General features: G+C 35.0%; 1 protein-coding gene across 13 annotated transcripts in view; it reads left to right on the top strand.

The window, feature by feature from the left end:
- The window catches only part of MEF2C (myocyte enhancer factor 2C), a 219029-nt gene extending 206386 nt beyond the window's left edge, over positions 1 to 12643 (top strand). For 10 of the 13 annotated variants that reach the window (XM_043962357.1, XM_043962343.1, XM_043962433.1 and 7 more), the window contains 2 exons: positions 293 to 428; positions 7807 to 12643. In XM_043962357.1, the coding sequence (XP_043818292.1) occupies positions 293 to 428; positions 7807 to 8128 (458 nt within the window). In that variant the 3' untranslated portion in view covers positions 8129 to 12643. The remainder of the gene's footprint in view (positions 1 to 292; positions 429 to 7806) is intronic. The other 3 variants (XM_043962425.1, XM_043962417.1, XM_043962411.1) reach the window with 1 other exon arrangement.
- The last annotated feature ends 902 nt before the right edge of the window (positions 12644 to 13545 follow it).

Here is a 13545-nt window from a genome sequence, read left to right as displayed (position 1 = left end):
GTAGCCTGAATAATGCATATAATATGGTCCAGTACTGTAATGATGATGCATCCTAGAAATTTATGCTTTTAATATTTAGGTGGTTTTATCTAGAGTGTTACTCTTTCCCAACATTTAGTATTTTCAGGTTTTGGGTTTTGTTTTTTTTCATTAGAAATGATTCCCTTATCTTTCTGAAACAAAATAATTTCAGTTATGGAAAATGTTAAATAAAAATGTTGATGCTGGTCAATACCTGATTATTTTTAAAGTAATTATTTCTCCGTGATTATCATTTTTTTTCCCAATCTAGAGTACTCACTGAGTAGTGCAGATTTATCATCTCTCTCTGGGTTTAATACAGCCAGTGCTCTTCATCTTGGTTCAGTAACTGGCTGGCAACAGCAACACCTACATAACATGCCACCATCTGCCCTCAGCCAATTGGGGTAAGCAATATTATTTTGCATTATAGTCTTTTAAGAGATAAAGCTGCTTTTTAAAATTTATTAGGGTATTACAGTCCACCAACTTGGACTATATTATTATGCTACAGCATTCATTGAAACCTGAAAACAAGTATCAGATCAACATCTTTTTAAAGTATATCATTTAATTACCATCTTCTATCTTACTTAATAAGACAGGTAAATTTTTATTGATGGCTTAAATCTTTCAATTATATTAGCAAAATGCATTGGTATTTCTTTCAGAGGCTGCATGAAGTAAAAGAGAAAACATCTTTTTTTATGTTTTTCTCCAAGCAAAATATAAAGTTCATTTGAAATAGAGAACAAATTTGTGGTTGGTAATTCTAAAAAGTTTCTAATACAATTGAGACAAAATTATTTAAGATAATTGGAAATAAAAATTTTGCATGGTAAAAATCTGATCATAGAATTGTCATATTTCCATCTGTTCAACTGACATGCAAGCTTCATATATTTGTAGCTGCCTTGTAAAAATATAGCCTAATTACCTAAATCTGGATAGAATACTTAATTTTTGTTTTGTGAAACCAGAAAATGTATATCCCTGCCCTCTTGTGGTTGTTTGAGGATATTTCTTTAGTATAGGAATACCTGTATTGTTATATTATAAATAGAGAGATTAATGCAAAAAAAAAAAAGGCTCATACTCCTAACTAAACAAAAAAAAACAGCAAATGCTTTGATCTAGAAAATTATTTTAAGCATTACTAAACTCTCCATATTTATAGTTTTAATATACAAAAAGTCCTATTTAAGCAAGAGGAATATGGTAGTTTGCTTTTTATATTATAGATCCCTGAAATTTGATATTATTATAATGGGCTTTTTCATAAAGTCTTTTCATGTAAGCTTTGTGGAACATATTAATTTCCAAGGTAATAGGCAACCTAAATCTGTTAAGACCATAATGGTGCAAAATTCCAAAGAAACTGGAAATGCAAATGTCAAATAACCAGTCAGCACTTAGTCTCTGTTGTTTCCAGTGGTTTCCTATTTAGATGTAACCAAACATTAACCAAAAAAGGTACAAATTTAATTTTGAGTCTGCCTTGTTCACTTTTCATATTCCCACACTACCATTTCCTAATTCATATCTTTAAAAAGTTAAGTGGCAAAGCAGGTAAAAAAACTTCCACACCTTGAAAACTAGCTGATTTTATCCATATGAATACTCCCTCCAGCAATGCAAATCACAACCCCTTTGTGATTTTGTACAAGATCTTTGTGAATTGTAGTTAGAAAAAAAAATCCATCCCCTGGTGGCTATGTTCCTAGAGATAAGCCTCTCTGAATGTAGCTGTACAAGAAACAGTTCATCCCAAGCCTGGAGAAGCCTTTCTACCTTAGTAGGGTTGACCAGAGTTGGCATTTCGCTTGTATAAACTTCCAGATCCCAAAATCAATTCCATGAGACCTGGGGGATTAGGGTAGAGTTTTAGTAGAGAAGAGATTTAAAGAAAGAAATTATCAATCAATCAGGGTTTGGGGTTTTTTCTTTTTTTTTACATAAATATAGTAGTAACTGTGAAGTACTATTAAGGGTAACACCAGAAACCAATATCTTAAAACTTTCTGTAAATAAGTCATACAACCCTAAGCCATGGAGTCTTCCATCAATATTCCCAGCTCATTTTCCCCTTGAAAAGCTAAGGAATCCTTTTATGCTACATCAATACTCCTTCAGATTTCTTCTAAATCCAGTCAAGTTAGCAGGACCTGTGTGTGTGTGTGTGTGTGTGTGTGTGTGTGTGCGCGCGCGCATGTGTGTGTCTATGTCTCTGTCTAGATAGATACATTTCTAGAAAAAAAAAATCAAGTTAAATTCAGAAGAATCCAACAGCTGACTGACACTACTTAACTCTTCTAATAGGCCACCAATTCCTTTTTTACTTTCCAGTGACTAATTTAGAATTAGAGAGAAGTGAGAGAAGATATCACTTCACAACATATTTTCTCATGTATATTCTAATTTTTTATCATTATCATTAAAGATCCATTATGATCTTCCATTCACTGTGTGCATATCCTAAAATGCTGATAGTGTGACTTAACTCCAACTCTTCTAGTTATTTCTGATAATCTTTAAACATAGACATATTCCAAATGTATAGTGTTGGTATAGTTCTACTTATTTGGTAGGTTTCTCACTTAATCCAGGAATACTGATTTCCCAAATGGGGTTTATTTAATCATATTCCAATTAGTTTTGCAAGGAATAATAAAATACAAAATAGCAACCAGACCCAATTAAGTCTTTTCCCAAAAAAAACTTGAATTGCATTGCTGTAGCACAACAGTGACTCCATTCTATCCAATATTGTCAGGATTGGTATTTTTTTAAAATTTTCAATCAAAATGATTATTGAAAGATTTTCTTAGAAATTACCAGTAATAAATCAAAAGCCCCACTATTCGTTTCAAACATGGGCCTCATCGGGGCATACATTAAGATATTTTATCATTTCAGGTTATTTTAAAATTTAAATTCATATTCATTTATTTTTTTATCATTCTTTGTATGTAATTTTTTAGGAAATAACTACACATTAGTGACCAGATTCTATACTAGCCAATAAAAGAGCTTCAATAAGTGAGCAAAGCTTTCAGTGGACTGAAATAAATAAGGAATACAGATTCAGGCTGGAGGGGAATTGAGCATTGAATATAGATAAAGATAAAGAAAAAAAAAAACACAACATGATTTGAATTTGCACCAACTTCCTTTCTATACTTTTTCTCATCATGCATATCTTGCCTGACAATTTGTCATACAAGTTTTCAATGACTTTTATATAGTAAATTGTTGAAGTTCCAAGATAATATAGTAAATACAGCCTTTCTTCATCTTCTATCCAAACATGATGTATGTCTGTGTGCACACACACAGACATGAGTGCATACATACCTAGCCCCTTTCAACACAGTGCCTGGCATACAGTGGATACTTAATGCTAGTTGAATGACTGAATCACACAAACATACACACACACAGTTATCATCATTTTTTCCAACTCTATTAATGAGATATATAGTTTTGAAAAAATGTACCTGCTTAGAAAGCAAAGTGGCTTTAAAAAGGGAGTTACTTCAAATATACTAGCCCATTTTGACATAATTTACATTAAAATTATTTTAAATAGTAAAAAACATTCCCCCTGCTTTATCACATCTCTATCAAATAAATCATTTCAGCTACTCAGATCCATTTCATAAGAATCAGTTGAAAGATTCACAAAGGCTTTTACAAATCATATTAATGTCCTATTGGGTCGTTGGGTCAAATCCAGGATGACAAGTCTGATGTTTCAAAGTGAAGTTGTTTAATATGGAGGAAGCAGGATATTTTGGAATGTCAGCTAAGCCAAAACGGACATTGGCAGTCCAGTATAATTATCAAAGTGTCACTGAATCGATTAAGACACTACCAAAAATAAAGAGAACAATATATGTATTCCTTGAAGTGGAAATGCCTTTAGGCCTTCATAATTATGGTTTTAAAAAATACCTGGCATCCGATTTTATCCATCCAACATAAAGAATGATTCACTTTGGGTGGTAATTTCCTACACAAGTTCCTGAAGTTAGTGGGAGTTTTACGTAGGGAGCAGAACTTCAGCAGAAGAACCTGGCCCTGTGAGATTAGTGGGAGTGATTTGTGTGACTAAGAGTGAGCTTTTTAAAAAGTGGTCATTTTCCATCAAAGTTACTTTTCTTCTTTAAAACTCAACAATACCTATGGGCTTTCCATAGGAAATGCCCCTCTATGTTTTTGGTGCTTTTCCCCATTATCTAAAAAGGCATTCCTCCTAAGCATTCTCAGACCTCGGTTCTTGTGATGTGGGTGTGCAATGCATACTGTAGAAGGCTATTTGTGGGTGCAGGCAACTTCAAAAAGGTTAGGTAAAAATAGGTCAGATACTCTAATATATTTTACAGGCGGAGGCAGTAAGAATTTGAATAAAACTATCCAGTCATATTTGATCTCTGATCGAATACGGGGAAAGGTAGGTGTTTTCCCAGTTCTAAATCTGGCATCAGTAGTAAATGATAACTTTCAGTGTGGACTTCAATGTGAGCAGCTTGCAGATCAGGCTTTTTCACTCTCCCACATGTTCTATTCAAGCCAAGAATATATTCCTAATAATTCTCTATGTCCAAAATCATGTTCGAAACAAACACTAAAGGACAATTTTCTGCTGGTTCCCATATCTGAATCTAGCATAAGTGGTGTGGGGTTTTTTTTGTTTTTTTTTTTAGTGAATGGTTCTTTATTTTCCAGAATTATTTCTTTAAAAATAGGAAGACTGACCAATTATATTCCTATATTATAATAGTCACACTGATGTATGATTTATTTTGTAGCAAAGTATCTAACACAATCTTCTGCTCACTAGACTAAAAGGTTCATGTTTGTGGATTTATCATTTCCCCCACCCAAGTTTTTAAAGAGACTTCTCTATCAAAGTGTTTGAAATATATTTGCAGGGTATGATAAAATATCACCAGAAGTCATATTAAAGTATTTGTATGTATATATTTAAAACATTAATAGCTCACAAGGGGCTTTCCTCACAACTCCGCAGGGCAGATAGTGAAAGTATTCTCACCCCTTTCTGCTGCTGACAAATGAACTCAGAAAGTTTAAGTGACTGTAGATAGTCACGTGCAGAGTGAGTGGCAAAATCAGGATTTCTTTATAGGGAGGGATAATGAAGTGTTCGGCTCTTCATCAGAAAAAAAATAGTAGTTCTATCAAAAGAGTCTCAATACATATGAGAATTGAAGAAATTATACGAATAGTGCAAGTCCGTCTTCCCCTCCCAAAAAAGAAAAGATACTCTTTTGACTAACTAAAAAAGTTTATAGATTTTTTTTTTGAAGGAATGAAGGTGGGTTTGGGAGCCTGATTTCTCCAGCTTAACTATTGTCTTCATTAATCCTGTTTACAGAATAATTTTTCAGTTCTCTATTTCTCTTTGCCAGCAAAGACAGAATTTAAATTACAGAGTTGGGAAAGACTTTCATTGATATGCCACTTTACTTTCAGTTTCCTTGTAGACATATGTTATTAGACATTTGTTTGATCCATAACTAGAAGTATTTACTTAAATTTTAGTCATATTTTCTCGCAAAAATCCTTTCCCTGGGGGGGCAGCTAGGTGGCGCAGTGAATAGAGCACCAGCCCTGAATTCAGGAGGACCTCAGTTCAAATTGACCTCAGACACTTGACACTAGCTGTGTGACCCTGTGCAAGTCACTTAACCCTCATTGCCCCCCCAAAAAAAAATCCTTTCCCCAAATTTAAAAGATGGTTTTCTTCTTGCTACAAGGCAACAAGCACTTATTTAAGTGTTTACTATGTGCCAGCCTCCATGGTTAGATGCTACATAAAATAATCCCCAAATAAAGATTAAACCAAGATCAAATATTGCACCCTTGAAATGTAAGGTATAGCATCTTTGGTCATGTTGTTGTTGCTATTTTAATTTATCCCTTAGACAGTCCATGGTTCATAACTGGGAATACAGTAAGACTAAGCTAGAATATAACAGAATAAACAGTTTTAAAATTGCTCAAAGAATATAAACATACCTGAAACATCATATGAAGTCAGTTTACTGTCTAGATAGATAATGTCGAGACTGATTGCTTCTATAGAATCATAGAGGTTAGAGAAAGAAAATGTTTATTAAAGAAACAAATCATTCTTTCAGATTATCTTCTACATTATGTGATGCATTAATAAGAGGGAAAGTAATTTTTTGCCAGTAGGTGGTGCTTTTGTACAAAACATCACTCATAAAGTCTCATTTCTGTCTAATTTCATATTCCTATACATTTTTAGCACTTACTGTATCTCCCACAAAGTTGACTCCTTCTATCATATACTTTCTCCCAAATTTACATGCACATACTCACACATTCATAATAAAGTTTAAAATAGCACTTAAGGAATCTTAAAATTGGAAAATGAAATAGGAGCTTATACCAGCAGATCTTGGGTCCCTTTGTTTGAGGATGGGTGGATTTTCATGTATAAATCATTATTTTTGCAATATTTTTTGAAATTTCCTAGCAAGGCAAGTTGTGCTGGCACACATAGCATATGCTAGCATTCTCTGCCATGGTGCACTCTTGGTATATAGACCAACAACCCTCTTTTTGCCTTAGGATGTTCACAGCTTCTGCATACAACCTTATATTTGGGCGATCCTGGCCAATGACAGTTTGTCTATCAGTCTCCTTTGAAAGCCTGGTTTCATTCTTATTTAGCAAGACCTGTAGTGCCATTTTTGAAGGAAGTGCAAGCTCTTGAGGAATACAAGGAGGAACAACTGCTCTAAGCATAATTGAATCACCACCAGGTCTTTCTTTGTAATATGTTTCTCCCATACAGTCTCACAAACCTGACCATATGTGTCTTTAGAATAATAGGGGAGACAGAGGTTCAGCATTTTCTTTATTCTTATAGTTTCACTACCTGGCAATACTTGGTTAACATTAATGAAAGTAATATAGTTGGGGGAAATGAACTCTAATTTCATCCTGCATAGATAAGTAGGAATACAGAATTTCCACTTATTTACATGTATTGTCAAGGATAAAATCTTACATTCATTTATAACTACCTGTAAAATATCAATAGATATAGTCACCTTTCAACTCCTGGCCTCCTTTCCTCTCTCAGCTTGCTACCCCTACACAGAAGAGAAAGATGTTTTCTGTATGGAGAGCTTTGTGGGCCTTATTCATCTGAAACGTAAAATGTCTTCACTTTCCATGAAAAGGATATAACTTTATTATTCACACACTTGTTTAGTAAATATATAAAGCCTCCATCATAAGTATTTAGGTGCATACATATAAAAAGATGTCAAAACACAGTCTTACTGATTAGGGAGGTCTGATTCAAGAAGTAGATACTATGCCCTCAAGTCCTAGAAAATGTCGAGCAAAATTTTAAGGACACAAAAAAATCTTTTCCCACCATCTCTTGGACCACAATTCTGGGCACTGTTACTCAGACCTCTTTGAAAGCTCTTAGGTGCCATTTCAGACAGAGCCTATACAGAAATGATGCCTAAGGCCTGAACCAGTTAAATGTTGGAATTGCTACAGGGTTTAGAAAATAGCATCACCTTGCATTATTGAGTAAGTGATGCTTCAATTCCCCACTCATTCTAAATATTTACTCAGGTACTCTTCACCCACTTGACATACACAAGAATCGGTATGAGCCTTTAAGCTGATGTTTTATGTGGTTGAGAGTGATTGTGCGTTCCTGGGGGCTCCAGGCCTCCTCAATCTGTAACTGGGTTTCCTTTCCTCCTACAGAGCTTGCACTAGCACTCACTTATCTCAGAGTACAAATCTCTCCCTGCCTTCTACTCAAAGCCTCAACATCAAGTCAGAACCTGTTTCTCCTCCTAGAGACCGTACCACCACCCCCTCGAGATACCCACAGCATACGCGCCACGAGGCGGGGAGATCTCCTGTTGACAGCTTGAGCAGCTGTAGCAGCTCGTATGATGGGAGCGACCGAGAGGATCATCGGAATGAATTCCACTCCCCCATTGGACTCACCAGACCTTCGCCGGACGAAAGGGAAAGTCCCTCAGTCAAGCGCATGCGGCTCTCTGAAGGATGGGCAACATGATCAAATTATTACCTACTAGTTTTTTTTTTTTCCTTGCAGTGTGTGTGTGCTATACCTTAATGGGGAATGGGGGGTCGATATGCATTATATGTGCCGTGTGTGGACAAAAAAAGTCAGGTACTCTGTTTTGTAAAAGTACTTTTAAATTGCCTCAGTGATACAGTATAAAGGTAAACAGAAATGCTGAGATAGGCTTAGCACTTGAGTTGTACAACAGAACACTTGTACAAAATAGATTTTAAGGCTAACTTCTTTTCACTGTTGTGCTCCTTTGCAAAATGTATGTTACAATAGATAGTGTCATGTTGCAGGTTCAACGTTATTTACATGTAAATAGACAAAAGGAAACATTTGCCAGAAGTGGCAGATCTTTACTGAGAGAGAAAGCAGCTGTTATGCAACATATAGAAAATGTATAGATGTTTTGACAGACCCAGCAATGGGTGGCCACTGGTAAATGTTAGAAACAGAAGAGGTCACCTAACATAGCAATGATGCTCACAAACATTCAGGCATATCATTGGAGTATGGCACTCAGTTAAAAGGATCAAGGACATTTCAAAGAGGACCATACTTATAAAAAATGTGGAGTTTGAGGGCTAACGTATTTAATTTTTAAAAATTCTGGGTCTGCATCACTTATTAAATAAAAATATAAAAATATGTACATTACATTTTGCTTATTTTCATATAAAAAGTAAGACAGAGTTTGCAAAGCATTTGTGGCTTTTTGTAGTTTACTTAAGCCAAAATGTGTTTTTTTTTCTTGATAGCTTCGCTAATATTTTAAACAGTCCTGAAAAAAGCAAAAGGGACTTTTTGTATAGAAAGCACTACCCTAAGCCATGAAGAACTCCATGCTTTGCTAACCAAGATAACTGTTTTCTCTTTGTAGAAGTTTTGTTTTTGAAATGTGTATTTCTAATTATATAAAATATTAAGAATCTTTTAAAAAATCTGTGAAATTAACATGCTTGTGTATAGCTTTCTAATATATAATAATTATGGTAATAGCAGAAGTTTTTTGTTATCTTAATAGTGGGAGGGGGGTATATTTGTGCAGTTGCACATTTAAGTAACTATTTTCTTTCAGTTTTCTTTTACTCTGCATACATTTTACAAAATCAAAATCAGTTGTTAAAAGGATAAACCTGTGGGGTTAGATTTACCACATCATAATAACCTAAGTCATTTTAAAAACTAAATTTGAAATCTATTGGGCGAATGGACATCCATTGTATATATTAATTAGTTCTTTCGGTTTTGAATTTTTTGGGTTTTTTTGCATTTTACCAAATGCAGGGCCCCTTTTCTGATCTTAGGTATACCCCTGTGCATCTTGGAATTCAATAAGTACGTATCGCAATTTGATCTTTATGCTAAGTCACCTGGTTGGTATTCAGCCCACTATAATTTGATATAGTATTTGGTTTTTAAAATCTGCCTGGAATGGGCTATGAGTGGTTATAAGTTACATCCTGAAAATATGTCAGAAAAAAATGTGATTGATGTGGAGGTAATGCAGCGAATAAATTATATTCACCCATATTTAAACAAAATATGAAGAAACTTGATGCTACAGAAAAAAACAAAGAAGCAGGTACCCAGTATTGTATTATTTTAACTTGTACTCAACAAACCTCATTGGTATCATAAGACTGTTGAGCTAGCCCAGTGTATCAGGCAACCCCAAAAATGTCACTTCTGCATAAGGCATGTATGTCATATTTTTTCCTTCAATAAAGAGAATTAATAGTCATTACAAGAAAACCCATTTAAGATCCTCTATGTCCCTTTTCGTTCAAAAAAACAATGACTTATTGAACATTTGTCTCTGGGGATTATTTTCTGGGTCGTTCCCCTTTAAGAAGTTAGTGCCATAAGAAATGCTTATATTTCTTCTCCAAAAGTAGTTTCAGTTTTTGAAGGAATATAGGAACAATTTCCTTCTCATGATATGTGGAGATCCAGTTTCATCTCCCAATCAGATGCATTGACACTAGCAGCAAATATATATACATATATATGGGTGTGTGTATGTGTATATATACATATATGCATATACATATACATATACACAAAAGTCATGCAGTCAGCACAAACAAATCCAATTGAGTTAGGCCATGCTAAGACCCATTCCCCATCAACTTGCATAGTTTCTGTGTATTTCTCATCATAAAAGGCTGCCGCTGGGTGGCAGAAGCCAAGAGATTTTACTCACTGGACTCTATTTTCCTAACTTTATCTTCGATTTCCAATTAGTTCTCTGGTTTGTGCCTGACTAGGATGCCAGTCTGCCTTGTACTCTTATTTTGTATACTCTAAGCAGAATACAATTCAGCTAATTCACACATCCTATTTGATAAGATGACCATGGAACATGGAAAGAAAGATATTTATGCAGAGGAAAAGCAGAACTGGATCCCTGACCTATTAAATGCAAACACACATAGACACACACGATATTCAAAGCCACTCTCCTAACCTTAAGCATGATCCCATTCTTAGAGTCTCTTGCTGAGATTTTTAACTTGACGTGTATAAAATATGCAAATATGTCACAAATGTGCTTTGTCATTTCAAAACACTTTGGGTTTATCAGAATTGTTAGTAGAAACTTGTCAGTGGGTGGGGAGGGGGTCAGTCTATGAAAATACGAAGAATAGCCATATTATTAGTTTACCTTGCAATTTGCCTCAGCAACACAGGAAAAAAGCAAAAGTGAGTTTCTGAGGGGGTGGTTGTTTAAAGTAAGCTAAAGAACCAGCAGAAGCCGGGGTGAGGATGAAGCCTCGGCTATTTATAGCAGTTCTGACAATGGTTTTATAAGAACATTTAAAAGAATAGAATCACTTGAAAATGGATGCCAGTCACCTCTTGTTCCCACCACTGAATTCATCTGACGTGGTGGCAAGACAGTGAAGGGATAATCTGAGAATTTTTAAAAGATGATTGAATGAGAAGAAGCACAACTTTGAATATGATGAGTCACTTTCTGTCAACAATAACTGTCTCTCTTTTTTACCCTTGTACCTTTCTCTGTAATTTACCATTTATTGTATTTGCAAAGCTAATTTTGTTTTTTTTTCCACAGAGATTCCTTTGTATGTAAGGAGTTTGGGGCAGAGCCCTGAGGGAGTATTACTTTACAGAACCCAAGCTGCAGAAACCATTTTTTTTTAGGCAACACTCTTCATTGCAAGTTAAAATACCCCAAAGTGGCATTTTGTTCACTCATAAGGATTGCAATCACTAATCCTTATTTTAAGAGATTTTCGGTAACATCATTAAACTGAATTATTGGTGACAATGATATGATATACATAAGCTGCACAACCTGTATATTGTATGCATTGGTGCCTTTCATTTTGAGGGTGTTCATTTCAACATTTTTGAAAGTTCAGTTTTATAGCAAAAAGGCATATTTTTCCCAAAGGCAGAATCTAACTGTTTTGTAATAATGAATATGAAAATACCTGTCATCCTCAGATCATTTTCAGGTTAACTAAAGTGAGAATTTTTAAAATAATGATGCCAATTCTCCCTTAACAAGAATGTCAGCCCTCTTGTACCTGGACATGTTTATTTTATCTTTCCTACCCAAGTCTTTAACTTAGGTGTAGAGGTTGGGTTTTCGGGGGTTTTTTTGTTTTTGTTTTGTTTTTTTGCCCCTTTCTTCTTGTGTTTCCTTCAGAAAGTAAATGCTTTGTATTTCTTTTTTTAAGCCACTTGAAACCTCAATAAAGGCTGTTGCCTAAACATGGAATACTTCATCTGTTCCTGTTTGTGCCATCTGCTGTGATGTCGTCACTTATATGGCGTTAATTTCCTGCCACTACAGATCTTTTGAAGGACTGATGGGATATTGGTATATGTTAGAATGCTTCAGATTGTAGATGTAATAAGAGGCTTTTGTTAATATGTTTTAACCAAAGATGTGGAGCAATCCAAGCTTTTAGCCACATACCGTCTGCATCAAATTTGTCCATTTGGGTTATTTTTATAATCGGGTGTTACATTTTGCCTTCCCTGTGCATACCTCAAATTGATCCATACCTCACTTTGATTCAGAGAGGTCAACAAAATGACAGATTTTTTTCACTCTAAATGCTAGTACCTGTATTCTCTTAGAGTAGAGCAGAAATGGGTCACTGTAGGCATAGTACTTGGATTGCTTCAGATGGTTTGCTGTATCCTTTTTTTCTTCTTTTTTTTTTTCTGGGGACTTGTTTCCATTAAATGACAGTAATTCAAAAGTAGCTTGTAAATGAGGGCATACAAGCATTTGCAACAAATATTAAAATAGAGGCTCACAGCGGCATAAGCTGGACTTTGTCGCCACTAGATGACAAGATGTTCTAACTAAGTTAAACCACATCTGTGTATCTCAAGGGACTTAATTCAGCTGTCTGTAGTGAACAAAAGTGGGAAATTTTCCAAAGTTTCTCCTGCTGGAAATAAGGTATAATTTGTATTTTGCAGACAATTCAGTAAAGTTACTGGCTTTCTTAGTGATGCAGTGTCTGTGGTGCATTTCTTTAATTAGTGTTTTACTGTTTAAATTTGTTCCATTTTGCCACATTTTTAAAAGTTAACTTCTCCCACAAGGACGCCTCTTTCTTAGCCTTGACAAATTTCATATACAGATAGGATACACAAAGTAGAGATGTGTAAATAAAAATGTATCAATCTATATTCGTAGACAAATATATGCCTGCATGGATTTTGAATTAGATCTCATGTTCAGGGAGACTGTTCAGCAAGTTTAGGAATTATAAGGTTCTGTCATTGGTCAAATACTTCTCTCACTGTAATCAGATGACAGGTCTTTGATAATCTGATTTCTTCATATGGATTCTCTTCCTGAGATTAGTGAGAAGGCCATACCCAAGCTGATGGGAAATGTGTTAGTTGGTTGTTTGGGTTTTTTTTTAATGTGAAGTTCTAAAGGAAAATCTGTACCACAAATGTTTCTCTTTTCTGCATGACACTTAATTTAACAGCAATGTTGGAAACATACAATTTTTAAATTATGTGAGCTATTTAATAGTTAGGAGAGTTGATATGTTTTCATTATTATGAAAACAGCACATTGATTATCAAAATTGCAATTATATTTTTCAAAAGAAATGTACCTAAGGAGGTCAACATGCACAACTGTAGAAGGAAGGAAGGAAGGAAGGAAGGAAGGAAGGAAGGAAGGAAGGAAGGAAGGAAGGAAGGAAGGAAGGAAGGAAGGAAGGAAGGAAGGAAGGAAGGAAGGAAGGAAGGAAGGAAGGAAGGAAGGAAGGAAAGTGGGATGGGGAGAGAGGGAGGGAGAAAGAGAGGGAGGGAGGAAGAGAGAAAAGAAGGGATTTGTTAAGTGACTGCTATAGGTCAGGCACAGTGCTAAATGCTTTACAGATAACATATTTGTT

Source organism: Dromiciops gliroides, chromosome 1, assembly GCF_019393635.1.
Source record: "Dromiciops gliroides isolate mDroGli1 chromosome 1, mDroGli1.pri, whole genome shotgun sequence".
NCBI classification, from domain to species: Eukaryota; Metazoa; Chordata; class Mammalia; order Microbiotheria; family Microbiotheriidae; genus Dromiciops; species Dromiciops gliroides.
This window is presented reverse-complemented; position numbering and strand designations above follow the sequence as displayed.